This window comes from Ipomoea nil, unplaced genomic scaffold (genome assembly GCF_001879475.1).
Source record: "Ipomoea nil cultivar Tokyo-kokei standard unplaced genomic scaffold, Asagao_1.1 scaffold3321, whole genome shotgun sequence".
In the NCBI taxonomy this organism is placed as follows: domain Eukaryota; kingdom Viridiplantae; phylum Streptophyta; class Magnoliopsida; order Solanales; family Convolvulaceae; genus Ipomoea; species Ipomoea nil.
The window spans coordinates 1670456-1697772 of record NW_017619749.1 but is presented as its reverse complement, the minus strand read 5'-3'; the positions used below and the strand labels follow the sequence as shown (position 1 = coordinate 1697772).

The following is a 27317-nucleotide window of genomic DNA, read 5'->3' as shown; positions in this document are numbered from 1 at the left end:
AGAACAGAGAAATTTTGTTTACGTAGTCAAGGTCAGCATCTTACATCTCAATCATGGAGCTACTAATTATTTTTATTTTGGTGGACAATGGACAACCTCATTTTCTCCACTCACAATCCAATATATGTATTGTATAAAGATAAGAGAAGGAGGGGAGGAAGGAGGGGAAGATTTGCCCAATTCCCAGCTTTTCTTTTTTCTTGTTTGTCCTGTACCATGTTGCTTGCTGGCTTTCTTGCCTCTCCATCCTATGAATGATTATTCCTTTGCGTGTTTAAACTCAAGTGAAAGAGGTTCGACTGTTTGAGTCATGAGTCACAGCTCCTGAAAGAGACCTGATCGGACTCAACTAGATTAGTTTTATCTTGTGAAAAGCAGGTATCGGTAGAATATGAAAGTAGTGGCATAAAGCAGAAAAGAGAGGGGCTTTCCCACCAAGGATTTTTGCTGTACGACTGTGAAGCATTTGTTTCTATACCATGTTTATGTCCCCACCCCTCAATCCCCACAAACCCACAAACAAAGACTTGGAAACTGACATGGCTTTTTGGGTTATCTGCCAGAGTTTTACTACATATACTCTCAAATCTTTCTCAGTGATGTAACAGGCTCTGATAAGCTAATTTTTTGGGTTGAGTTTTACTACATATAAGCTAATTTTTTGGGTTATTTGCCAGAGTTTTACTACATATACTCCCAAATGACAGGCTCTGATAAGCTAATTTTTCCATGTGGGTCCTAACACAAGGGTCTACATCAAGGTTTTGTGTGCGAGAGTAAAAATTGGAAGTACACATAACATTTTCCTATCTGCCATGGCTTTTAATCAATCAATGAATCTTAAGCTGAAGTTCACAGAAAGATGGAAACATTTCCTGTATTTACAAAGACAGCAATCAATCAATCAGACTGGTAGGTAGTATTTCATAGATACAGAGACCATTGTTTTGTCTGCCTTTGGCAGAAAGGAACTCTCAGATGTGGATTCAATCTTTTTCTTGTTCTGTTCTTTTTCAAGCCTGGGAATGAAGGAACAAATCAATGCTACAAGAACGAATACAATAATAATCGCGATGATCAGCTAGTTTCTCCCCGTCGGATGAGTGGGAAAAAAAAATTGAAAAATCCTAAAACAGCTTCCTAGATAACAATATGTTTCACTCACTCACTATTAACCCTACACTAAACAGATATCGATGCTGCTGGTTGTGATGTAATTACCTCTCGTGTTTCTTGCTATGCAGTATTCTCCACAACCACGAGGCTTCAAATGGAGAACCGGAAGAACTCCATGAGAGAAACAATTTGTTAGAATCCGGCCCAGCTATGTACTACGCAAACACTGCTTCTTTTGACCTAAAGGAGACATAAACAAAGATGATGCTTTTATCTCGGGTATGTCACAAGAAGAATCGACACTCGTTCCTTCACTGAAGATGGGTAGGAGGAATTTGGTCTGTGTGTGAATTCCACCTTCCCCAAATACAATAAGCCATGAATCAATTGTTAGTGACTGATCGTGTGAATAGTTTGTATGCGAGGATAACTAGTCGCTCCAACTACTGTATCTGCCATCTGGAAATAGTACAAGAAGTCAAGAATGCAAGGAATGAGTTTTGTGGTGCAGGAGTGAGTGAGAGAGAGAGAGAGAGAGAGAGAGAGAAGGTCTCACCTCCATAAAGTCGTTTCCCTTCCATGGCTTCCCTCTTCTCTTGGCAGCTCGAGCAAAGAAAAGGACCATCCCAAGGCCGTGGCTTTCTTGAATCTGCTGATCCAGCATGAACCGAAATACCTTCTCCAGGTTTTATCTCCACTTGGCACACAGCACACACGAACAACTTAAACATATTACAAATTGGGTACCTCGTATCCAACCTGTAATCCATTAAAAACATAGAAAATGAATAAATTCTCTGCCCGAGTCCCATATGAGGTAGATGCATAGGTAAACTTAAGAACATTGCGTTCACACCCACCTTTCTGCAAGTGATGCTGATCCTTCCTCAAATAGTTCCTCGACCCCATCTGATTCGCAATAATCTTTCTCTGCATTGGAAGAAGATTCAGAAATCTTTTTGCGGAACATAGCCTTAAATACTCCTTTTCCTGTCTTTTTGTGCTGTGGCCGGGGAGGGTTTGGCTTCTCTGGAGGTTGTATATCAATCACAATGCATGTTGTGTCATCCCGGAGACCTTTTGGTTGTATGGCTTCCTTCAAAATTGGAGGAACGGGCACAAGTTAAACACTAAGAAAATTATCAAGTAAATAGTCAAACAGTCAAAGATAAAAACATACTTTAACAATTTGTGAAGCTGCAGCATCTGGTTGCATTCCACGGCAACATTCAAAAGCTGTTTCTGCAGTTACTGCATCCCAGACACCATCACTCGCTATAATAAGCCTCCCACCAGCTGAGGAAAGCTGCAGACATAATAATTTAAAAAAAAAAAAAAAAAAATCAGTACAAATAGCATTCTTGAAGGTGAAAGGTGAAAAATTGGCAAAAGAAGGCAAAACACGTGAGATTCACTTATACGAGCAACAAATAGAAAACAAACCTTTACTTGCTTTACATAAGGGACGGGAACTATATACTCGCCAACATCCATATCTCCGATGGATCTTGAGAGGCATAACCCACCAGGCCAACACCTTAACGGACCAATCTGAAATGAAAGCAATTAGCAAATGCTGGTAAGACCCGTGTGCACAACAACTTGAAGGGAGGGGGTGGGGTTTTTTTTTTTTTTTTTTTTTTTTTGAGTACTACTGACTCTGTTACAATGCAGTATTTGTTCATAACTACTTTCTCAACCTACTGAAGCACAAAGAGTCAATTAGACAAAACAAAGGGGGTGGGGGTTTGTAATTGCTAAAATAGGCTAAAACAATTAGACAAAATTGGACGGAGTTGGAGAGCGAGTTATTAATTTGGAGTAGGAAATATACCTCTGTTCCCCCACCAGTGTTAAGCCGACCAACCTCTCCACCACTTGCTGTAATGCGTTCCCTCCTATTTAATTAAAGATATGGGATTAAAACACTATTCTATGAGCAGAAGCAATATTATGCATCGGATAGGATGACATTTCTTACTCCTCTGCATTGCATTCAAGTCGGTGATCTTCTGATAGATAATATATTTCCCCTTCAGCAGATTCAAGAACACATCGAGAATCACCAACTGAGGCAACTGTTACAACCCATCCCTCAATTATAACAAATGTGACTGTTGTGCCAGAAGTTTGCACTGAAATATAGCACAATAATATATAAGAATTAGTATGCACTCAGGTGGTTCAGAACAGTAGTCCTTAATCATGATAAGTTCAAAGGAAATCAGTCCTCTCTAGTCTCTACCAGAACGCCTTCAACCATGACGGCTAGTTTTACATATGCAACTAAAATGTTAATGCAATAGACAAACCAAACCTATTACCTCTTTCTTGGAAATCTTTATCTGTTTTCACAAACCCAGCAACTAAAGCCCTTGGCAAAGCAGAGACCCATTCATCTCTGTTGAGGTCTGGTGGAATTGCACTCAAAATGTTATTCAAGAGTTGTTCTTTGGAGTATATAGCAGCTGCAGACCCGTTATGCCCATCAAACAACTGCAAAAGTTGTGAAAAAATGCATCCAGTAAGAATTAGCATTGCAAAGAAATGGGGTTGCCAATATCCTCCACTTTGCTGAAACATAAGATGCAGATTACAGATATATATGGGTGTTGTGTGCTTAAGAAGAAACTTTTAATAACGATGGATTTGTGCAAAGCTAAGGAAAACTTGGCAAGTACATATTTTTAAAAAAACTGCAGAATTTCCTTTCACAAAAGGATAGAATTCACAGGAAAAAGAAAACCCTGAAAGAACTACAGCTCAAAATCCAAAGATGAGCTGTTAAGCCTAATATATGAATTCCAAATGCATCCAAAAAAGCAAGAAATAAGAAATAATTTTATTAAAAAAAAAAAATGAACAATAGCTAGGTCTGTAGGTCGTGTGTATAACATGCATTGACTCCTGTAGAGAAAGGAATAACAAATTTTGTCCTTATTTCCTTCCCATTTTGGAGTGGAAAATCTTTGATAGGATGGGGGGAATATTTTCTCCCCCACTTTCCTCCCATTTTCTTTCCACTCCATAACTCCATTTCCATCTTATCCAAACAACATAACTTGAAAACTATCACCCCATTTTCTTCCGCTCATCTTCTATCCATCCAAAACACTATGAAGGTGCACATCACCAACAGCAAAAAGCACAGTGCACCTTTAGCTCCCAATCAGATCAGGTAAAATTCGAGGTCCTACTCAGTCATTCTCATGGTCTAATTGCAGGAGAATCCATAAGAATGAAAATTTTATTTGACCTACACTATACCCTGCAGCCTAACATATCAGCATGTGATTATATACAAACACTTCAAATTTCTTTCTGCAAATGACTATAAGAACTCTTTTCCTTCTAGATCACCCATTGCACATAAAGGTATCAAATAAAACTTCAAGAAGTCATTAATTGAATGAAGCTTGTATAATCTAGAACACAATGTGCACAGATAAACCCACAATAATCTAGAAACATGTAAAAGGAGCATGATAAGCATACCCCGAAAACCGAATAGGTGGTGACCCCATCTCCCAGAATCCTCTGGCATTCAGTCTTGAGAAGAGTAAAGTCTTCTCCTTTCTTGCTCTGGCTGGCTTGGCCATGAGAAATCTCCGGCTTTTCAATCTTCTCAGAGGCTAATTCACGCTTCAACAGCACAGACAATGGGACCGTCTGATGCTGACCTTTCGACAACATAGTTCGGTCCCCTTCAAATCAATTAGAAAATCCAAACTTTTTTTCTCCAGAAAGATGCAAATTTTTCGCCCCGGAATTTAATCTTCCAACTATGTTTAGCTTGATTCAGAAATCACAAACCCAATGCCAACCTGTAAGACATACAGACAAAGAAAACACCCGTATAAACAATGCTGGCAAGTGGCAAAACACTAATCTTGCATGATATTCGTTAAACTAAACAATCACATGACACCCAGACTAAAAATGACAACTTTATCAACAGTCAACCCAAAATCACTCCAATTCAACAAGATCTCTTCGGAAACAACAGTATCTGAGAATCTGAGATTCTATAGAGCACCTAAACTATAGTACCCATAACTTCACGAAAATGGGGGTCGGAAAACACGATATTGGCACGCGAGATCGATCAAAGCACTAGAAAATTCGCAGAAAATTAACAAAAGTAGAAACACGTACGAGACTTTTGGTGGTAAAAACAAGAAAATGGTGAAAGTCGTAGTTATCAAGAAGAAGAAGAGGAAGAAGAGGCGGATCCCAGCGTCTGAACAAATTCCATTGTTGCTGTTGTTGTTCTGTGCTGCGCTGGACACTGCTCGGGAGAGAGAGAGAGAGAGAGAGAGAGAGAGAGAGAAGGTGCTGAGGGGCGTAAATGGAGAAATTCTGCGATGGGGTTTTTGGTTAAATTTTTATGAATTTTGGTATTAAGCGTAGTTATATACAATATAGTAAGTCCATATTGTTGTTTTGAACACATGTCCAACTGGTCCATTCGGCGTTAAAGAAAAGCTGGAATATGTGTGAGCTGTTCCTTAACTTATCGTGCGCCTCCCCTTCTACTTTGCGCTTCTTCATCATCTTCCCTAATTATTACTCCTTTCTTACCATTTCAAAGAAACACATATTGGTAGTGTCCGCAATTTTCGTTGTCACTTAAAAAAAATACATATAATTTTTTCATACCATACATATTTTCGATGAAGTATTAAACCAACTAAAAGTCTAGTGAATAATTGGGCCTATGATCAATAGATCAATGTGAAGTTTAAATAAGTAATTAAGATGAATATCAAGATTATGTGGTCTAATAGTATTTGGATTGAATTTTTATTTGGAAGGTTGTAATTTCGAGCTTCAGTGGAAGCGTTATTGGTTCTTTGTGTTTGATTTTCACATACAAAAGAATTGGAGTGTTTATATCAAAAAGTTAATGTATAACACCTAAGGTATTGTCATGTAATATACACTTTTGAAAAACACTTCAGGATATATAATATTACTTGACGGGTATCCTAGTACAACTTTTGAATGATGGGTCGCAGGAGATTTTACGTTAACATAAAACATTGGTGTATGTAATCATACGTAATTAGAGTCGTCTTTATTATCTGCTATTTAATTTGTCCATGATTAAGGACTTTATACATGTGTAAGCACGAAAAAGGGTGATGAAAGTGGGTCCTAATTGCAATCCATTTTAGTACATATCACCAAGGCCGACTTTAGTCGGCCAATTGCAATTTGCAAGCTAAGTGGTGGAATGGGCACTGTGTCGCAGAAGACAAAACTTGGAAGCACGCCAAGCACGGATTAGGTATTATGTTTAATGTAATGTAATTTGTATGGGACAATATAATGTGGATGAAATGGTCAATGAAAACAAATCTCTTCCAAAAATTAAATATTTAATTTGTAGAAATGTTGAGTTGTTCAAACAGGTTATAAATTGATAATTCAACTCAATTTTGAGTTTAAAACTTTGTGAAATATTATATTAGACGATGTATTATAATTGATTAATTATCAAATTATAAGATTTGTTAAATGATTAACAATCATCAAGATAGTATGGTGTTTAGCCGTGTCGTGGTTAAACTGAATTCGAAAATTACAGTACAAAGGAACTCGAGTGTTGCGCAAGGAGTCTATAATCTATGTTTTTGTGTAGATTACTTTCTCAAAGAGAATACTCTTATAAATTAAGGTTTCTAGTGTCTTAAATGAAGAGAATAAATGTGGAGGGTTTCCTTGCAAATCTAGGTGAGATGGGGGATTGGAGTACTACAGACAAAAAATAATAATAATAATTAAAAAAAAAATGCCGCGTAAGACAGATCAAATTCGCGCCACAATTGAAGGAACGCGGAAGAGTAATGATTAAGGATGAATGAATAAATAAAACACAAAGTCGCTAATTAATAGGGATTAGGGAGTAAATTATAGGGTTCAAATCACTGTCTTATAAGACCATTAATATAATTAACGTTAGCCACTGCCTGTCAACTTCAGTTGTTTGCCACACGAAAAAATGCACATACAGCCAGCCATTCACAATAATTTCAATACCAAAACCCACACAATTTAATTAAACATTAAACAATTAAACAATATATATAAAAACAGAAAGAGAGAAGGAATTGTTTAGGGATAGGTTTGGTGTATACTTTTTGATTACTTAATCTTGGATCATTTGTGCTAAATCTCAATTAATAATCAATGAGATATATTAAAAGATCCATGATGTGTCAATGAGATGTTGCGAGTCTTTTCCAACTTAATGAGAGACCTCGAATTGTCACCTTAACATAAACATAATTAGTCTTAGTGTGTGGAGTCTATATATATATATATATATATATATATATATATATATATATATATATGGTACTAGTTATAATTTATAAGTGTGCCAATTGAAGCATGTGCTCCATTTCAACTAAAAGCCTAAACTGATAGTTGGATTGCACATTAATCGTTATATGCTCAACAACATGAAAATGTTGATCTTCGATATTCAGTGGTCAGATTAAATTTTAACCCATCTTAAATCAATATACAATATACTATTTTTTTCATTGATTTGTCATATCTTTTAATGCTATAGTAGTCTTGAATTATTCAATATGATTTTTTAGTCAGAAATTTAATTATTGTAAAAAGTCTACCACGTTAAAAAGAGTTGTTGACTAAACATTTTCTCTATTCAGAGTTAAATTCTATAAACACGATCATGACTAAATCTAGATTAGTCATAGATGAGAAAGTCATATTTCAGAAATTATATATAAGTATACTTAGATTTTCTCAAAAGGTCAAATCCCTAACCCGAAGAGTCCCCACACTCCGACGGAGGATGTAAATCATGATAACTTAGCTGAACAGAGAGGCTAGATCTTTACTTACTGCGCACAAGGAGTTCCCTCACTTTAAGAGGTTACTCCTACACTGTCGCTGATGAAACTCATCCCTGATAATTATTTCTAAACTTTACCGATGTGATCAATTGAGCTGCGCATGCGGCTATAAGTATACTTAGATTCATGTATGATTCATGAACAAAAATTCAACATAAATCTAGGGAGAGAATTAATAAAAGAAGCAGCTGTCATCCGGCTGAGACAAGCCGCAATTATACGAAGCAAAAGAGGGCGATGATCAAGGTGAGAGCCATGTTATTTTCTTGTTGTGCAAGCTGGAAAATCCAGCTTTGCCCACAAACAAAGGTTGCTATCAACAGCCTGTTCACCACCATTTCCAACTTCTTCACAAAACTAATATAATAATAATATGTATATATATTCACCATATTTTTGGGTTTTGGACAACCACCCCCCACCCAAGTCAATATATATAATTCTCCCTTCCCATTTAACCAGAGAAAGAGCAAATCAGTGGTAACCCATTACAGCTGTTAGCCATGTGTCCATTATGGTTCAAGAAAACCACCCCCTTTAAACTTGCTGTAAATTTAAGATATTTCCTTTCAACTATCTAATTAGCATACTTTTATGATCATACTCAGATTGGCTTCTGAATTCTTAAAATTCTTCTCGAAAGGAATCAGATTTTACATTGCGCTATGATCAAACTTTTATGATCATACTCAGATTGATCTCTAGATTCTTGAAATTATTCTCAAAAGGGATCAAATCCTTACTTTTTGCGGATATAGTGGGTGTTGCCCGCCCAACATAATTTGTTTTTTCTTCATTGTATTGAAAAAATAAGAATGGTCACAGTAAATGGACAAACATTTCTAGTAGTTTTCTTACATATTCTAATAGATCTAAGTGATAGTCTAAATCTTGGAAACATAAGCTGCCATTTCCATGGAAATGTCAGAAAACAGGTTAAGCAAGAACATCTTGTTTTGAAGAACAACATGACCAGAGAGGAGGGCCACCAAGACAGCAGACAATATATCTAATCCTAAGACTTATCTACTATGTAACTAACTACTAATGACTTTGCTCCCTAGATATGTGGGTCAGAAGGTGCATCGGAGTAGTGACATGTCTGGCTAAACAGTCGACATACACAAACATTGAGCAGCTGCACTCTTTCCCTGCAAAAAAAACCATTTTAAAAAATAAAATATAAGACAAGAAAACATCATTGCCAACATAAGCATAACACAACCATATACTCGACGAGATTTCAAGCCCCTTATTTGCACAGAACAGAAGAAGTGACATCCTACCAGCTCACATTTGTTATCTATTTATATTCTGCAGATAATAATACAAGCGTGATTTTTATTGTGCACCTAGAAGTGAGCAGAGTTGTCTGCCATAAGTTTCCACCTCAGACAATGGATTAAGCCTTGTGTCAAATCAACCAAGTAATGCGATTTTATGTTTCATTGTATGATTCTACTTTTAGTCTTTGAGGCAACATTTCGATAATCATTTCTTATCAGACTGGAATTAGTCATTATTGGTTCGACAGGCCTCCATACCAATAACATGGCATAACTCAAAAGCCCATGCAGTTCTACTCTGGTAATGTGCAAATTGCAGGTTATTTGAAGATTAACAACTAATGTTTCTATAGTACTAAGACCTTAACAAGCACGAAAAGATACATACAGGTATAGTCAAGCATCTTTCCTTACATAATCATGGAGCAATAGTTATGTGATTGTGTCAATTGAACAGAAAAGGCTTTAAATTCAACCTATACAAGTAACAATTGTGCAGTGACAATGACTCTGTAACTAAACAGTTAATAATATCCCGATCTTTCTACCACTTTGGTAGTACTGTATGTTCATACCTGGATATCATACTTTGCATTATTATACACCCATTAATTGCAAGCCAGATTACACTAGTCGTTGGAGGTCTCACTGCCATCATCATCTGCCAAATTATTGAGTCTCGTTATGTAGACCTAGAAACGGAATCAAAGTTAGTTCAGTACTTCGGTAAAACCATATGATGTTAAATGAAACCTAGTATTTCACATGAATGTCAAATGCAAATACTTCTAATGCTTTTTATGCATGTGCATATCAAATCAAGTAAAAATAACACGCTCTGGTTTGACTAGCATCACTGCATGTCCTTCAAAGTTCCAACCAAAACTTAGACACATGTCACTCGGTCACCAAGTAATAAGAAATCATGAACATGTATCCTATTAGCCATCATCACCTTAAATACTGCACGCTTTATCAATTGAAAAACGAGTGCATCCCCATCAACCAAGTCATGATCAACAGCAAACTTCTTCCATCCTCCACTAAGTCCTGTTTTCCTGGCCAAGTATACAGTTGGCCACTCTGCTCCTGATTCATCTATCAATGTCACAGTTTCATCTCGGGCTGGAAGGTTCCTCCTGCAGAAGTATGATGGAAGCCCCTGCATCATTGAATCCCAGCAGTGTTATCAGCCCTTCATAGGCTTCACATGCTTTCAAATGTACTATGTAGTGAACAATTTTCCATAAAATAATAATGTACACCAATTTTCAAAATTGATGAGTTAGAATCCCTTGGTTTATTGGCATACACACACACACAACGTGGTCCTTAGGTGGTGTCCAAATCATTCTCTGTGCACCCAAAGCCCCAACAATGCGTTTCTTGCATATCCTAACCCAGCTTTGATCCTCAAAGTGACAATGCTAGTCTTTTAAGGCTGAAAGAAAAGGAGTATGGCAGAGAAAATAAGCTATCCACTATGCTATCTATCTAGTAGAGCTACAAACTCCTATTCTATCTGCACGTTTATTAGATAGCAAATTTCAAGCACACCTAACATCAAAGAAATGAAGCTATGCAAGAGTTAGCTAATATGCATACACGCCTCATACCTTAACATCATATCTGGACTGCAATGCTACTGCTATCCATAACTCGTTAAAATAAAGCCATAGAAAAAACATGTGATTGTCAAGTTCTTTCATACAAAGTTCAGGACTTTGTTAACAAGTAATAGCTGTGATATAAAGTAGTAGTAACATCTCCCCATTCTACATCTGCACTAGTAGGCCAAACAATAAAAACTACGAACTTCTCCTAGTTTCAAAGAGACAGATTCTCACCAGCCAAAAACCACCGCTAACATGGGATGGAAGCATTGATCTAACAAAGGTTGGAACTTTAGACTCCAGACTTGCCTCCAACTTCTCCGCTTTCACTGTAGCAACAGCCCTATCTTTGTCAGACGCATATACCCTATTTGAGAGATCCCTCCTTGGGCACGAAGCTCTACAGCACAATGAGAAAATGCAGTTTAAAATAAGCAAATACCCAATAGGAGAAAAAAAATCACAACTTTAAACTTTTCCAACTAATCACCTTCGGGGTAGGATCCGCTCGTAGTAGGTCACCTGCAATAGTGCAATCCAAATGAGTTCAAGTCATTCCAGTAAATCAAAGATAAAATACTGCAAAAAAGAGTGAATGTTGCTAAAATTTCATCAAAAAAGTGCAATGAGAATTGAGAAATACTTCTGCGTACTCGGGCGCGGCGGATTTGGCGACTCGGGGCGATCGTCGCAACGGGACGAGCTCTGTCCTGATTACGCGCGGCTTCACCTTCTTCATCTATACAATCGGCGAAACGCAGAAGGATTGCAAGAAAACATGACGGATTTTAGGAACGAAATAAAAGAAAATAAAACGGAAGGGCGAGGGTTATACATACAGGAGAAGGTTTGGGAGATGCATTTTTTAGGGCCAGAGAGAGCAGAGGAAGGTGGAGCTCTTCCAACCTTCTCTTGTTCTCCTCCACCCTCTGCTGCCGTAGCTCCTCGTACTTCACCTTTGACATCACCATTTTTGCACTGCTTTGATTTTTCACCCAAATGGGACTATGGGAGACTAAAAAAGACCACAGACAGTCGACCGTTGAAATGCAACCTTAGTTTGAATTATTATATAATATTTTGTTATAGAAAATTGTGCATATAACATATATACAAATGTAAGTACATTAAATTATACCCAACACTATTGACATTATTCACTTGACTTTTGCGTTCGTATAATCGTATTTATTTGGTTCTCTTCATTCAAATACTGTCTACTAAATTATTGAGCTAAACTCGTGTAGACATATCTATCTTCTTCTCAACAAACGATAAAAGGGGTGTGTAAATACTTGTTATTAGCTGATTGAGTTAGTGAATTTGACTAGCTAATAACATTAAATGATTGTAAAGAAATATTTGGTAAATGAAGTTAGCTGATATATGATTACATACAAAATTACTTTATCAATAAATTGATAAACAAAATGATTTTTTTTTTTGAATGCTACTGACTCTATTACATTGTAGTATCTATTCAAATATACTTTCTCAACCTAATGAAGCACAAAGAGTCAACAACGCCTCCACTGAGGCTCGATCTCATGACTTGAACAAAATGATTTGAACAATTTGAATTTTAGCATTTTGGCGTAATAAATTATTACAAAAAACTAATTAATCAAACACTAATATTGATCAAATTAAACAGTTAATAGTTGTTAAATAAGTCAAAATTAGCTGATAAGCTAACTGTGTTACCAAACACGGCTAAAACAAATATTTATACAAATATTGCTTCATAAAATAATGAGTTTGTTAGAGATGATGATATACGGTCTAAGTCATAAAAGATCATTGAGAATCCCAGCTCTTCTTCTTCTTCAACGTTATCTGAATCTTCCCGCCGTTTTGTTCTTGACGGGGGAATATTCTAATCGTATTTGGGCTCGGGCCGGACTGCCCTTCGCTTGGGTTTGCGGGGAAATCAGCGCAGTTTAGCACTTTAGCCCATTTCTTCCAATACTAATTTCTTTCTAAAGATCCCAAATTTAAATCTTAAATCAAACTGTAACCCGAAATTTACCTGCGACGGCACTAATAAATGACATCTGAAAATAATTAATATATATATATATTACTAATGTATTAATTATTCTTCCGACTTTAATAAGGTCGGTACTATTATTTAATCAATCAACAGGACGCCTACCCAGAAAAAGGAACAACCTTGATATTGATACTATCGATCCGTCGATCCTTCAACCACAAAAAAAAACTCCCATAATTAATTCGGAGGAATAAATCTGTTGAGCATTTGTTTCTTCGTTCTTGCTTCTTCTACTGTGTTCTGAAAGATAGAGACGGGGAAACATAGGGATTTGGGCACATTGGAAGAGGAGTTTCGAGAGAGATGATGGGATGGAGGCGAAGCATGAGGAGCTGAGGGAGAAGGGAGATGGCAAGGGCAGAGTGGGCGGTTGGGGGGAATAGCAACGGGACGAGAGGGAAATGGTGTTCTTACAAGCGAACGACAATTATTATATGTTCAATCAACGTTGTGGTCACACTCTATGTGCTTCAGTCTCTCTTCAATTCTCTCTATACGTATCCCTACAATGATTCCCAAAGTGGTAAGCTTTCTATTCAATTCTGGGTTTGTTGATTGTGGCTTTTGTGCATACCCATTTGGAGAAATTTGGTTTTCTGGGCTGTAAAAGAGTGGTTTGTCACTGGGTGTTTTGTATTTGCAGCTTTTAGGTATACCCCAGATCAGATTAGGAAAATGGAAGAATCTACTCGAATAAGGAAAGAATCAGAACCTACAGAGCTTATTAAATTGGTAAGACTGAGTCCTTTTAGATTTGGAGTTCTCTTATCTGTTTGCTGCAGTGTTAAGATTTTGGTTGGTGATTTTTGAGGCTTATGTTGAAGATTTTAGTGCAATTGATTGATGAAGGCTACATTTGTGTTCTTGTGAAGGTAAGCCAATTAAAGAAGGAATTTTTAGTGGAAGAAAAGGTTGTGGAAGTTCCCCAGCCCTTGAAGCGGAAGATAACAGATGAGTTACTAGCAACTTTAAGAGGCTTGGATGGCAATGCAAATACAACAATGCAGAGAGGTGAGTGCACAACTGCACATTCATTTTCAGCTACCAACACTTCCATTTACTATATCTATCGAGATTTCTAATCCTGTTTATGGAATCTTTTTGAATTGTGACCGTGTGAATTGTCAATTCCTAAACTTAACCATTTTAAGCACCGGATTCTTTAAATAGTTTTTAGGAATACTTCTGTTTTCTGCATTATATTTGATTATTGCAATCTAGAATGACACTATATGCTATGTTTTGGAGTGAATGGTTTTGTTGGTCCTGCAATCCACACACTAATACTGTGTTTGAATGGGTTGAAAATGAGGGCAAAGTAAATGGGAGAGAAAATAGGAGGGAAAGGAAAATTGAGAAGAAAATGTGTGCTTTGATACTTGATAGTTTGATGAGAGGAAAGAAAATGAGAAGATCAGAGTGTGAAATGGAGACTGTGCATGTATTGAAAAGGAGAGACGAACTAAGTCATGTGCATAGTGGGTGTTGGTAAAGGAAGGACTTGTTTTCTTCCCATATTCGATAAGATGGGAGATCATCTTCTCTCCCATTTCCCTTTATTTTCTTCTTGTCGAAACAAGAAGTTAAATTTCCGAGGTTGGTTTACCTTCTTGTAGTCATTTGCCAGCTAAGGGTCACAAGGCAGGGTTTACCAGTGCACACTTTCGGGTAGTGGATGCGAGTTTCCTTCATCACCCAAGTTAAATTTCCACCCAATTTTCTTTCCCTCCATTTCTGCCCATTCAAATACACTATAAATTTTCTAGATACAATGTAAATGATCTTGTAAACTATTAGACCTTATGTTTCACATTACGTTTAATTTTTTTGGAAAATGATGAATAAAGTATAGTCTCTTAGTGCTTACTTTTAAGGGTAGCTTTAAAGCATTATGTTAAACTACAACTTGGCATAGTGTCTCCATGAAATTTGCACTGGCAAGTGGCAACTATAACATATTGAGTTACAAGTATATGCTTTGAGGTTTCCGATATTGTTGTAGTTTAATATAGACTGGGGAGATAAAGGTGTCAATTAACCTATAAGCTGACAAGCTTTCAGTTGTTGATTTATTTATTTATTTATTATTATCCCTTGGACTAAATTTCAATTTAGTAGTTCGGTTTAGGTATTTTAGAGTAGCTGAAGTGAATTAATGCATGAAAAAAGCACTTGGCATTTGAAATGCTGTACTTTGAATTACTTTTTGGTAAAAGTGCTCTGTTGTTTGTGTAACATTCTCCTATGGTGTAGGTTGTACTTTTATCATTTTTGTTTTATACTTCAATCGAGTTTTCCATTTGAAGCTTCCTTGGTTTTATGATTCCCGGGGATTGTAAGGGGGCATTAAGCTTATGCAGCAGACCAACAAAGTTCAAAAAAGTTCCCTTTGAAATTAAAGTACGTTGCTTTTTAAAACTTCTATTTTTGACATTTGGTCATCTCGGTTTTCTGGATGAGCAGAGGCAGTTGAAAGCTGGCGCGTGGCTAAATTAAAAGAAGCCAATGACATTATTATCGGGAACCCATCAACTGCAACTATTAAACCAGAGGAAGCCAGTAATTCATCTCTATCCTTCACTTCTCACCATCTATTTTGCACATTTATTCGAAAGAAATTATTTGTATTTTGGTGTTTTTTTTTTGGAGGGTGCCTTTCTGTCGTATATTTATTTCAGGGGTTCCTTTCTCTGTAGGAATGCTTGCAAGAGTTTTGGATGTCGATTGGGTTGAGGTATTAGAGGAAATCGGTCTCTGGATCCCTGCTGATGTTATTAATAGGGAACACGATGACAAGCCTGAAGGAGCGGAATTAGGTAATCATATCCCTTCGTTCTCAGATTCAAGGAATTGAAGTTATTTGCTTAATTATGGAGCGTTTCATTCTTTAATGCGAGGGACTTTTGTTCTTCAGAACCTGAAATTATAGCGGGGAAACGGCTTCCCCCTGAATGCAACGCTGAACTTCATACCGATTATGATGGCGCTGCTGTGAGATGGGGTCTTACCCACCATAAAGAATCTGCATACGAGTGTTGTAGGGCTTGTGTGGAGCAGGCGAAGCGTGCGAAATCGGGCGACAAGAAATGCAACATATGGGTTTACTGCCCAGCGGAAAAAGGATGCTACTCCCCCGATATTTATCAACACAAACATCAGGAATGCTGGTTGAAATACGTAAGTTCTGTCCCCATTTTCTCTGCTTGTTTTACTCTCATAATTCACCGAACATTTCTGTCAGACAAAAGCTATTCGTGAATCATGATATTCTTATTGACAAATGCATGCAGTCCGAGAAACCCAAATTGAACTTCCAGCACCAGTATTCAGAAGCTTATAGAAACGCCCATCCAAATGCTCCATTGATCGTTCCATGGATGTCGGGAGTGATGAGCGTATAATCTGGGAACTTCTAACGGAAGAGAAGCAGGATCCTCGGGTGAATCTGCATATATCATCACAAAGTGAAGATCTGATGTTGTATAAGCCTCAGGAGAATTTTGCATTCCATTTTCTGTCTGCAGCTGCATTGTATTGCTTCATCACTTTTTGTTTAGATGGACATGGATCATACATATCATTGGATTGGCTAGAATTCTTCTCCTATTCTTGTTTCTTCTTCTGTGGAAATATTACTTAATGCACTAATGCTTAGTTTTACAAGGCATTAATGTTACCTGGAATTTTCAAACCTTAAATTAGTTTTCTATGTTTTTTGAGTAACTAGGCAAATTCATAGTCACTACCTGAAAGTATGTACTGAGTAATTTTACCTTGTAATTTTAACTGGTAAAAGATCACTAAAAAATAAATTAGTATAAGTTGTTTATAATTAATCGAGTAAAACTAAGGCCAATAGGTTTTTATTTGAAATTTAACTTGTAACTTTACCAAATTAATATCTTCACCATCACCAACATCTTGACCTCCACTATCTTTCTATATTGGTCTGACTTGAAAGGAATCAATTTGTCAGATCCCAACTTTACTTTATTTTGCTCCCATGTTGCAATGGCCATTAAGATCAGACCTATAGGCCCAGCACGCGAGACCATGATGGAAACAAAAGGAAAAAAGACAGCTTATAATCATTGCGAGGAATCTGAGTTTTTCCTCTTCCAAAAAGTTGAATCTCAACCCAACGTAAATTATGGTGACTCAATGGTTCAGCAGACAGGGTGCACAAAAAATTTGATCACTTTGGACCATAATTCACCCAAGGTAAATTATGGTGACTCAATGATTCAGCAGACCGGGTGCACAAAAAATTTGATCACTTTGGACCATAATTCCCACACTGCCGTCTCGAGATTCGAACATTGATTTCTCTTTTTAAATACTCTCTACTAAACCATTAAGAATCTGGCCTTTTCTGTGTCTGGGTTTAATCTGATCTGCCGTCTTTTTCAGCACAAGGAAGCCATGATTATCCTTAATTACACCCATCCACCATGTACTATGTGGTCATGTGGAAATCTGATTCCGTAACACTAACCATAAAAAAAAAAAAAAAATGTAATTTTTAGCAAAAATTTCAGGTCGTACGTAGTGGACATTGTCTGGTAAAACGTCCAATTAACTTGCAATTAATAACTTCAAACTAAAGTGAAAACAATGGCTCTAATTAAACCTTGTAAGTATCGCTATCACAGTGTAGTGAGAGGTCCAGGTATACATATCCGGAAGACAACCTCTTGTTTTCATTCGATTTCTCTAACGTTGTCTTCACCCCAAAGATTAAACACCATAAACACTATATAGTATATTGCATGATAGTCTTATGGTGTATCTATAGCTTCATATATTCGCCGGAAATTCAAAAACGTTACCACCCACCGCCGCTCTCTTCCGAACATGACCTTCTCTCATAACGAAGACCCGCCGAATCCTTCCAAGAGATGCAAATTCCTTCCGTCTACTCTCAAGGATGCGTTCGCCAACTGCCGTAATTTTCGCGGGAAGCTGTCGGGTACAAGGCCGGAAGACGGCGGTGTCACCAGCGACGAGGAGGAGGACGATGAAGACGAAGTAAATGTTCATCATATCGTATATGATTAATTAATATGTATATCCAATTAAGGAGCGGTTAATATGTATTGTTGTTAATGTTTTGTTGCAGGTATTTGTGTCGGCGGTTATAAGCAAATACATGGAGTCGAAGATCAAACGTAGGACGAGCATTACATGGGATAAGTTCGGGTGGGCGTTCTCGCCGACGGCGGGGGATTTGTTCACAACTGCAAAGGCGGCGGCGGCGGCGGGAGAGACGGAGGAGGAGGAGGCGGAGTTCATGTCCGTCGGCACTCATCTGTCTCGCTGCTCCAGCGCCGCCAGCTTCGAGGCGTTTTTCTCGGCGAAGACGTGTCTTTCGCGGTGTTCGAGCTTGGGCAGGATTGAGTTTCCGGAGTACCGGCGGCGATCCTCCATCATTCTGGAGTTTTCTCACTGTGAAGGATGGCCGTTCGGGCTTTGCCGGAAAGCGGTGTTGCTTCCGCCGCTGCCCAAATCGCCGTCTGATTCTTGGCTATGGCGTAATAAGACCACTGGTAGACCATCATCATTTAAGATGCATTGAATTGCTTGTCTCTACAGTTTAATTTGCTGCCTAGCTAGCTTGCTACTGTTTAAGCTTTAAGAATTATTAATAAACACACACAATAAGTGCTTCAATTCGGTTTTAAAAACTTATAATTAATGTTCATGATTGAAAGGATTTATATATTTCATTTAATCTGAATAAGAGGTACAAACTAGTCAAGTCCTTCGGTTCAAATTTGATTCAAGACGAACTCAAGCTAAGCTCAAGTTTAAATATTTTTAGTTTGTAACTTTTCAAAGATGCTCGCAAACGCAAAGTGCAAACCATTGCATGTATATATATATATTAAAAGTATAATATATAATGTATAAAATATAAAAATATATTATAGAATGAATTCTAAAATAAAAAATTCGAGCTCAGGCTCGAATTTGAGCTCGGTCTTAATTCAAGCCGGTCGAACTGAGCTCGAGCCACATAAAAATTAACGAGTCATATTTGAGGTTACATTTTAAAACTCGAGTTCGAGCCACCATAAAATTTTCAGATTCAAGCTCGAACCAACCTAAGTTTGAACTTGGCTTGGCTTGTTTGCACTCCTAGTCCAAATATCTTAACGGGTAGTTTGAGCAGTATAAATACCTTTAAAAAATAGCTGGTAAATGTTAAGGATATAATGGCCCTGTTTGGTAAAAAATTGGCCTATAGGCCAATTTTGGCCTATTTGACCACTATTAATTGTTTGATTTAGAATATCAATATAAATGTTTGGTTAATTAGCTTTTGTAACTTCAAAAGGCTAAAATTCAAAAAGCTACTCCAAGTAACTTTTTCAATTAGCTTTTTGAAAAAGAAATTATACCAGACAGCTATCAGCTAACAGCTAATTTACCAAACACTTTTCTACAATCAGCTAATGTTATCAACTATTTATACTCTCTAATTAACACAATCAGCTAACAGCCATTTTACTAAACAGGGCCAATATATAAATATATATGTGCAATCCAACAATCAACTTACCTTTTAATTGAGATAAAACACATACTTTAATTTATTATCTAAAAAAAACTATGATCTATGTGTTACTTGGAGTGTATCAAAGATATAAAAATTAACGATCTTTAACACTCTAAGCAATGACAATTTCTTATTTCTTCCAAATTCCTTTAGCATTATACTTTACTTTTCACCTACTGTGTTGGGCAGCCACCGACTGCTTTAATTTAAAACCAATATATTTCATTTGACAAGGTTTTCCAAAATATAGTGGATTGTGACTTGTGAGGTGGTGATGAGACAGGAAATTTTGTTTTTATTTGACATAATTCTTACTTTAATTTCTTAGTGTTTGCTTAATGAAACATATTTTAACTTACCCTATACATACTTGTGAAGTTGAAAGCTATGTTGTCCATAAATGCCAACTAACTTTGTCCTTAACAACCAATCTTCCCATTTCTAACCACCAACCAAGGATTGTGCTAGGCTGCTATTAGCTATAGCTAGCTGATTGGTGTGCCATTTCTGCAAAAGACATTGCATGTATCATCAAGCAATATATGTATGTTTGGGACGTCTACATATGCATTTGTACAATGTAAGAGTATCTACGTACCAGAATTATCAGCCAAAAACCATGAAAAACTCCTTAGATGGTACGGTTCTCATAGCAATAGTGATGGACTAGCAGACATATTACATATATATGGTTAAACAACCATAGTGATGGGCTAGACATATTACATATATATGGTTAAACAACCATCCAAACTTGTAACATGCCAATTCATGCCTATGATCAAACCCATCAAAATTTGATGAATTTGATCGTTATTTATTAAACATCCTAATAACTTCTCATAATTGGCATAACATATTTACATAAGACACTTTAAACCACCAAATAAAACATGTTTAAGATGTTTACATTTGAACAAGGTTGTTAGATTATCCTGGCTGATTTACTTTTCTGATCTGGAGTTATTTGCCGATTAAGGTCACAAGGTGAACTTTAACTAGCAGAATGTACCTTTGGGTAGCTGCATAGACTTTCTTGTAAATCAAAGGTTGCTAGTTGAGAAATAAATAACATAGGATGGAGTTGAGCTGTTAGCATCCGTTTGTTGTTTAGAGGCTTTCATGGTATAGTGCTATATGACGTTGAACTTCAGTAAATTGCGCCGACAATGTTGAGACCCTTGATGACTTTTTCACATAATAGCAATTAGGCAAAGACAAAAGAGTTCATATTTTAATTTTATCAGAGAAATTATTAAACATTTCAAAAATAGTGTTATATAGTCTGCTTTGTGTTCATCTTTTCCGAATCAGTTTTCCGGTTTGTTATCTCTCTGGTTTTCGCTAAGAAATGGGGACAGAGGGTCGTGAAATATCCCATGATGTTCCACCATACCTAAGAGTCTACGCCGACGGAACCATAGAAAGGCTGGCCGCCACGGAGTTCGCACCGGCAGCTTTTGATCCGGCGACCAGCGTGACGTCAAAGGACGTCGTGATTGATCCCGATACCGGCGTATTCGCCAGGATTTACCGTCCGGCCAACGCCGGAAAGAACCTTCCTTTGGTAGTCTACTTTCACGGCGGAGCATTCTTCCTGTCGTCCGTCGGTGACCCGAACTACCACGGCTTTCTCAACGTCTTGGTGGCCAAAGTCAACGTCGTCCTCGTATCAGTCAACTACCGGAAAGCCCCGGAACATCCGCTTCCGGCCGCGTACGATGATTCTTGGGCCGCCCTCCAGTGGATCGCCGGGAAGGGGACGGAGGATTGGCTTATTAACTCCGTCGATTTCAGCAGAGTATTCTTAGCCGGAGACAGCGCCGGCGCCAACATATCACACCACATGGCGATCAAAGCAAGAAAATCAGACCCAGTTCTGGGGCTTAAACTTGAGGGCATAATCATGATTCACCCTTACTTCTGGGGAGAAAACCCCATCGGAATCGAGGTTGAAGACAAAGTGAGAAAGGCAATGGTAGATAAGTGGTGGGAATTTGTGTGCCCATCAAACCAAGGCGGCCAAGATTCTTCTCTAATCAACCCCTTCGTCAATGGCGTCTCGGCTCTTGCAGATTTGGCATGCGAGAGAATCATTGTTTGTGTTGCCGGAAAGGATATTCTGAGGGACAGAGGGAAGCTTTACTATGAGTCGTTGGTGAAGAGTAAGTGGGGAGGAAAAGCAGAAATAATTGAGACAGAAGAGGAAGATCATGTGTTCCACATCTTTGATCCTTACAGTGATAAGGCAGTGCTGTTAGTCAAACGTTTGAATGGTTTTATCAACCAAAATTGCTAGCCTGGTTCCTAGTTTTCTGTGATAATAATGTCAATGTTGCTTTCTGTAATTCTGTCTTGAATTTGTGTAATAATGATTTCTGTATCCATTAATTAAGTTAACTAAAGTCCCTCTACGTGTTATCACGTTCCCACGTTTATAAACAACATCATGGTGTGCCTTAAAACGTAACATTCAATATGGTGTAGAGTTTAACACGTTGCCACGTTTATAAACAACATCATGGTGTGCTTTAAAACATTCAATGTGGTGCAGAGTTTCACATATTTGATAGGTAACTACATTTAATGGTCAGATAATTAACATAGTAACTATAAGATTTTAAATTCAACTCTGTATAAGAGTTGTCTATTGATCTCACCGGATAACAAAAGAGAACTATACTAAAAATTTAAAAAAGTTTTAGCACAACTTTAAAAGATGTGTTGATTTTAGAGTACAGAGTTTCGATCATAATGCTAATCTTTCGCCGCCCCTATAGAAAAGATCATAGGAGACAACTCATTTATGATTCTAGCCGAGAAAAAAAAAAAAAGGAAGGATCAAGAATGTTCTATATTTCAGGAGCTAGATCAATTCCGATGAACAAGTCAGAATTGCCTCAAAAAGAATTTATGAAATTGGACCTAAAAAAGCCATTCAGGTTCGTTATCGATTAGGTATCAGTGGGAACATCAAGATAAAAATTAAAAATTAACGAAGTATCAGATCGACCAAATTGAACAAATGATAGGTCAAGATCATGTTGCCCCGTCAAAAACAAAAGCATGAAGATTTAAAAGAACTCGAAAAATATGGAGCTATTACTTGTAGAGAAAAAGTATATTAATGATATGTGGGATGACTATTTGGTTCATTTTATATGAACGTACGCTTAAAAGATATTATGATCTGTCACATTTTATTTGTCTTATTTACTATATTCATTGATCAAACCAACTATTTATTATTTGTTTATTTCTATTAACATTTTCTTATAATTTTCAAATTTGATTTTTTTATTTTATTTTTGTATTTAATAGTCCTTTTAATGTAATTTCTAAAAATATAAATTTAACATATTAATTTTAAACTTAATATTATACAAAATTAAATTGTAAATAACTTCAATAAAGTCTTATTAATCGAACTCAACACATAAAATGAGACGTCCCGTAATACTGCTTACATTTGCATGCTGAGTGTATATGCAACTTTTTACTCCGAAATATACCATGAATAGTGAAATAATTTAAGTACAATTAATTTTAATTAAAATGTCAAGCTATCGCATCAATTACATTTTATCATAAAATAATCAACCATAAATACATACACAAGTTTAAGATAAAAACTAATACTCAGTAATTTAATATTGAACAGGGATATATATGATCAGTCGATAAGATGATTTGATGAATGGCTTCAACTGCCAATGCCTCGTCTACTTTGTCACTGCTGATTTCGACTCACGAAATTTCTTCTCCTCTGAAAGCATTTCTGCAAACCTGCATAATAAGACATGCATATTTATAATCAATACAAAAGTGTTTTTTTTTTTTGAAAAAAAAGAAACTCATAATCATTATTGAGAGTGTGCATTAAATAAACTCACATTATAATCTTAAACAATAAAAGATCACAAGAAAATTATATTATACTAAAAATTGAATTTGTAATTTTGTGATTATTAAGCTAACAATCACGCCACATATGAAATATTAGTTTCATTGATCGTTTATACCTTTTCAGAGCATCTTCGTTGGTGGCGCCACCCTCACATGGCTCAAAGAGACCGGTCTGCAAATTGACCCTTGACAGTGGTTTCTTCAGTAAATTTTTCCCAGTTTCTGCTAATTTCTTCATGTTCTCCTTTGTTGCTACGTCTACTGAAGAAACTGTCCCAGTTAACGTGTCATCCTGCATATATGCCATTACAATATTATTATAATTCCCCAAATTAATCTCTTCTTTTGAATGTCAAAAAATAAAGAAATCCATGAAACTTATAGAAAGAATTTGCTTCATATATATACTTGAATTCGAAGGTAATTATTTTGAGAATGAAGTGCTTGGAAGAGGACGGAGATATGCAAGTCAACCATATCGCCACTGGCTTGATTGAAGACGTCAATAATGGGGGTGGAACCCCCGTTGAGAAGCCAACCCAAAACACCCCATTTCGCCGCCATTTTAGCGCTGTACTTCTGATCCACTTTATGGGACCCAGTTCCGACTGAAATCACCAGAAACCGGCCGTAATCTGCTGGCTTGATCGGAAAGAAATCCGGGTGCCCGTGGATCATTTGCTTACTCACTTCGCTAGTAGCAACTAGAGTCTATTATGGTACAACACAAAAAAAAAAAAAAAGAAGATCAGATCAGATCATCAGATTAATGTTACAACTAACACAAATAAATAAAGTTTACCGGATTGTTGGCCGCAACTCCGCCGTCGATTAGGTTGAATTCTCGGAGGTTCCCGTCTTGATCTTGGTTCTTGAAGTAGTATGGCGGAAGGTAAGTTGGCGCTGCGGATGTAGCGATGCATATGTCGGAAAGTTTAGCATCCGACAAAGGGTTTGTTTTCGCCTGTTTAATTAATTTCATTCAACCTTAAACTAAACTTAATGGATGGTAACAATATATATATAAATAATGAATGCTCCATAGAATCATAACCTCAAAAGTAGAGAAAATGGTGGGCTGCAATCGGGTGACATCAAAAGTTGGGACGACGATGTTGGTTAAGGTTTCATGCAGTCTAGTCTGTCCCAGCGTCTCTTCTATGATCTTGTGAAGGTACACCCCATCATACTTGGGGCCTACTAGAGATCTGATCGTCTTTCTGATTGGTCCAAACAGTCCGCCGTTTTGAGGGAAAATCTTGGGGCCATGCTCAAGATAGAAAGGCGTGATATCTTTGGCCGCAAACAATGGCCGCCGCCGCTTGGTGCCCTGCTCCGGCGCTGCTAGCATGGCCGTGACCAGACCTCCGGTGCTGGTTCCGGCTATGACGTCGAAGTAATCCGCCAGGCGTGCGTCCCCTCCATCCCTCTCCTGCAGCTGTGATTCAAGGTATTCAAGGATGGTAGCTGGAATGATTCCCCTAATGCCGCCTCCGTCGATGCTGAGAACGGTGATCAGCCTTCCATAGCTCGGAGGTTGCAGAAACCAAGATGCAGCAGCAACACCTTTCACCATTTTAATTAAGTTGTGCAAATTGTATAGTAGCTTTCTTAATTAATTAGCTTGTTCGATCCAATACAGGTTGGCTAGCTACTTCCATGCATGCCTCTACAGGGCCGTATTTTAAATTTTGGTGGCCCTGTTCTGGTAAATAAATGTGGCCCTACCAAAATCACAATTTTTAAAATCAATACATGCAAGTTTCGAACCTTTGACCTCCAAGTTAAAATACAATAAATACACATTTTTACCATCTCTTCATAGAACTTTTTAAGTTTAATTGAAAACTCTTAATTTTTATTTCTAAACTAGCTAGATAAAAATTAAATATTGGACCTATAAAATTTGGGGCCCCTCTAAAATTGGGGGCCCTGTGCGGTAGCCCAGCTTGCACAGCCTAAAATCCGGCCATGTGCCTCTATTTATAGACCTCAAGCCCAATACATAGAGGATCGCACCATCTCAGACAACTCTAGTCAAATTGGTGAATAATTTACTTGGTATACATAATTTTAAAATTTCAAATTTGATCTGATTCTATGTGCAAGCCTGGTTTAATTTGAACTGGTTAGTTATGAACAATATAAACTAGTTTTTCTTTATCGTTATGATAGTGTTACAAGGTAGGCTTTATCCTGAATATACATTTAAGTAGCATCTACAGATCGACTTTCTTGTAAATTAAAGAAAATCAAACCAGCAACTTTATGACCTGGATAGAATTGTGTTAAAAAAAATAATGATTGTCACATGTTAGGCTGGATCACGTTTTTCTTAATTTGGTAGTTCCATACTAGATTGAAAATTTTGGTGCCTACAATTTTAGCCTACTCAATTAAAAAAAAAAAAAAAAAGGCCCAATTTTAGCCTATTCATTATTTATTTATTTACTTTTATTGGTGAAATATGTTTTTAAAATTCATAAGGGAGCATGATTTGGATCCTAGAGTATTAATAGTAAGTAGTAACCCAGTCGATCAACATAGCAATAGGACCAATCAATTGGGCTAGGGTATGATTATTGACGCGCAACTTAGTAAGTTTTGTAAAGCAGATTAATTGATTGTCTCTATCTGTCAATAAAAACGTATTATATTAGATCAATTTAATACTAAGACACATACTACTAGTCAGGGTCTCACGTATAAATAACACACCTTTCACCGAGTCGATAATCATGTTCATTCATTATCACTACCTACACTAGACTCCTATATTGTATCATGTTGGATTGATTTGGACCATACGAACCGATTGATCATCTTGTGTTTGGCACATTAATATATTTTCATCTCCTAATCCATTACCTGATAGTGTAATTCTAAACTTCTACCTAGTCAAATTACGATATTTTCAATTAATAATTATTAATATATTCTCATCTCATAATTCCTTAACTTATACCGTAATTTTAAACCTCTACCTACCCGGTCAATTTATACTATCACCAAATAATAATTATTATCTCCAAGATTGAGCTAATCAATGTTGAGGTGGGTACTCTAGCTAGTTGAAATTAAATATATCATAAACATATATGGTCAACATTATACTGAAGTTTTAAAATTTGACATTAGACTTTTCAAATTTTTAAAAAGTAACTAAACTTATCATAAATCACAAATATTTAAATCATTTTTTGTTTGTTGATAAAACTTATGGATAAACTAATAATTAAAAAGGAAAGTAAAAAGTTGATATCGAACTCCTAATGATGAGCAATTAATAACAACATTCGGACCGCGGTTGATCAATCCTAATAGTATTACATTATAATTAATTTTTTTTTAAAACCCCATGAATCAATTGTTCCACATTACATCTCACACAAGGATATATAAGTGAATAACTTATTATTATTATTATTATTATTATTATTATTGTTGTTGTTGTTGTTGTTGTTGTTGTTGTTGTTGTTGTTGTTGTTGTTGTTGTTGTTTACAAAAAAGTCAACAATCATTATCCAAAAATACCTCCACATTGTGATTGTAGTCTATAAATGATCACAACTAAATAAATAAACATATATAATCTATAGCTAACATTCTCATACTAAGAATATAATACTAATTGACAACTCACATGAAAAATCAAAATTATAACATTGTAATTAATAAGTCAATTGTCTAACCAACTTATATATATTCTATGTATAACAATTGGCCATACCCAATGGCGTCTCCTAGCTAGTCTCCTAGAATGTATTCAAGATAAATATTAGCCATACATTATTACCTCAATTAGTCACAAGTTGATTGAACAAGTAAACAAGATATATTGTTTGATGTCGTCAGCTAATAAACAATGGGGTTTTTTTTTACTTTAATAATTAG

General features: G+C 36.6%; 6 protein-coding genes across 9 annotated transcripts; 3 read left to right on the top strand and 3 right to left on the bottom strand.

The window, feature by feature from the left end:
• Positions 1–895: 895 nt before the first annotated feature.
• LOC109170360 (probable protein phosphatase 2C 12) lies at positions 896–5550 on the bottom strand. 2 transcript variants are annotated; one of them, XM_019319436.1, is made up of 10 exons: positions 5272–5550; positions 4612–4940; positions 3441–3690; positions 3098–3251; positions 2951–3014; positions 2560–2667; positions 2297–2422; positions 1977–2212; positions 1673–1875; positions 896–1575 (listed from the first exon to the last, which is right to left on the bottom strand). In XM_019319436.1, exons 2-10 carry the CDS (start codon positions 4807–4809, stop codon positions 1547–1549), a joined length of 1368 nt encoding a protein of 455 aa, XP_019174981.1. In that variant the 5' UTR covers positions 4810–4940; positions 5272–5550; the 3' UTR covers positions 896–1546. The 2 variants fall into 2 exon arrangements, with proteins under 2 accessions (XP_019174981.1, XP_019174982.1); XM_019319437.1 differs by having other exon boundaries at positions 3441–3612.
• Positions 5551–8780: 3230 nt separating this feature from the next.
• Positions 8781–11946, bottom strand: LOC109170362 (B3 domain-containing protein At5g42700-like). Of its 3 annotated transcripts, none has more exons than XM_019319438.1 (7): positions 11745–11944; positions 11549–11644; positions 11396–11427; positions 11140–11305; positions 10248–10454; positions 9868–9984; positions 8781–9157 (listed from the first exon to the last, which is right to left on the bottom strand). In XM_019319438.1, the coding sequence occupies exons 1-6, from the start codon at positions 11874–11876 to the stop codon at positions 9922–9924; spliced, it is 696 nt and encodes a 231-aa protein (XP_019174983.1). In that variant the 5' UTR covers positions 11877–11944; the 3' UTR covers positions 8781–9157; positions 9868–9921. The 3 variants fall into 3 exon arrangements, with proteins under 3 accessions (XP_019174983.1, XP_019174984.1, XP_019174985.1); XM_019319439.1 differs by having other exon boundaries at positions 8808–9157; positions 11549–11638; positions 11745–11946; XM_019319440.1 differs by lacking the exon at positions 11549–11644 and having other exon boundaries at positions 8808–9157; positions 11745–11946.
• A 1092-nt stretch (positions 11947–13038) lies between these two features.
• On the top strand, positions 13039–16656 carry LOC109169675. Its single transcript, XM_019318537.1, has 7 exons — positions 13039–13481; positions 13602–13690; positions 13831–13969; positions 15422–15517; positions 15655–15774; positions 15873–16135; positions 16249–16656. The coding sequence occupies exons 1-7, from the start codon at positions 13307–13309 to the stop codon at positions 16357–16359; spliced, it is 993 nt and encodes a 330-aa protein (XP_019174082.1). The 5' UTR covers positions 13039–13306; the 3' UTR covers positions 16360–16656.
• A 902-nt stretch (positions 16657–17558) lies between these two features.
• Positions 17559–18646, top strand: LOC109170639. The gene is made up of 2 exons (XM_019319838.1): positions 17559–17986; positions 18078–18646. Exons 1-2 carry the CDS (start codon positions 17813–17815, stop codon positions 18531–18533), a joined length of 630 nt encoding a protein of 209 aa, XP_019175383.1. The 5' UTR covers positions 17559–17812; the 3' UTR covers positions 18534–18646.
• Positions 18647–20744: 2098 nt separating this feature from the next.
• Positions 20745–21941, top strand: LOC109170638 (probable carboxylesterase 2). Its single transcript, XM_019319837.1, has one exon. The coding sequence runs from the start codon at positions 20869–20871 to the stop codon at positions 21814–21816; it is 948 nt and encodes a 315-aa protein (XP_019175382.1). The 5' UTR covers positions 20745–20868; the 3' UTR covers positions 21817–21941.
• Positions 21942–23136: 1195 nt separating this feature from the next.
• Positions 23137–25019, bottom strand: LOC109170637 (patatin-like protein 2). Its single transcript, XM_019319836.1, has 5 exons — positions 24478–25019; positions 24226–24387; positions 23832–24134; positions 23540–23715; positions 23137–23303 (listed from the first exon to the last, which is right to left on the bottom strand). Exons 1-5 carry the CDS (start codon positions 24997–24999, stop codon positions 23240–23242), a joined length of 1227 nt encoding a protein of 408 aa, XP_019175381.1. The 5' UTR covers positions 25000–25019; the 3' UTR covers positions 23137–23239.
• Positions 25020–27317: the final 2298 nt, after the last annotated feature.

Coding starts and splice junctions, on each gene's coding strand:
- LOC109170360 (XM_019319436.1), bottom strand. CDS start 4,809: ATGTTGTCGAAAGGTCAGCATCAGACGGTCCCATTGTCTGTGCTGTTG. Junction 2,668..2,950: donor ACACTGGTGGGGGAACAGAG/GTATATTTCCTA, acceptor CTTTCATTTCAG/ATTGGTCCGTTAAGGTGTTG. Junction 1,576..1,672: donor AGGGAAACGACTTTATGGAG/GTGAGACCTTCT, acceptor TACTATTTCCAG/ATGGCAGATACAGTAGTTGG.
- LOC109170362 (XM_019319438.1), bottom strand. CDS start 11,876: ATGGTGATGTCAAAGGTGAAGTACGAGGAGCTACGGCAGCAGAGGGTG. Junction 11,306..11,395: donor GAGCGGATCCTACCCCGAAG/GTGATTAGTTGG, acceptor ATTGTGCTGTAG/AGCTTCGTGCCCAAGGAGGG. Junction 10,455..11,139: donor TTAGCGGTGGTTTTTGGCTG/GTGAGAATCTGT, acceptor TCAATGATGCAG/GGGCTTCCATCATACTTCTG.
- LOC109169675 (XM_019318537.1), top strand. CDS start 13,307: ATGGCAAGGGCAGAGTGGGCGGTTGGGGGGAATAGCAACGGGACGAGA. Junction 15,518..15,654: donor TATTAAACCAGAGGAAGCCA/GTAATTCATCTC, acceptor CTTTCTCTGTAG/GAATGCTTGCAAGAGTTTTG. Junction 16,136..16,248: donor AGGAATGCTGGTTGAAATAC/GTAAGTTCTGTC, acceptor AAATGCATGCAG/TCCGAGAAACCCAAATTGAA.
- LOC109170639 (XM_019319838.1), top strand. CDS start 17,813: ATGACCTTCTCTCATAACGAAGACCCGCCGAATCCTTCCAAGAGATGC. Junction 17,987..18,077: donor AGGAGGACGATGAAGACGAA/GTAAATGTTCAT, acceptor GTTTTGTTGCAG/GTATTTGTGTCGGCGGTTAT.
- LOC109170638 (XM_019319837.1), top strand. CDS start 20,869: ATGGGGACAGAGGGTCGTGAAATATCCCATGATGTTCCACCATACCTA.
- LOC109170637 (XM_019319836.1), bottom strand. CDS start 24,999: ATGGTGAAAGGTGTTGCTGCTGCATCTTGGTTTCTGCAACCTCCGAGC. Junction 24,135..24,225: donor GAGTTGCGGCCAACAATCCG/GTAAACTTTATT, acceptor GTACCATAATAG/ACTCTAGTTGCTACTAGCGA. Junction 23,304..23,539: donor AACGAAGATGCTCTGAAAAG/GTATAAACGATC, acceptor CTTATTATGCAG/GTTTGCAGAAATGCTTTCAG.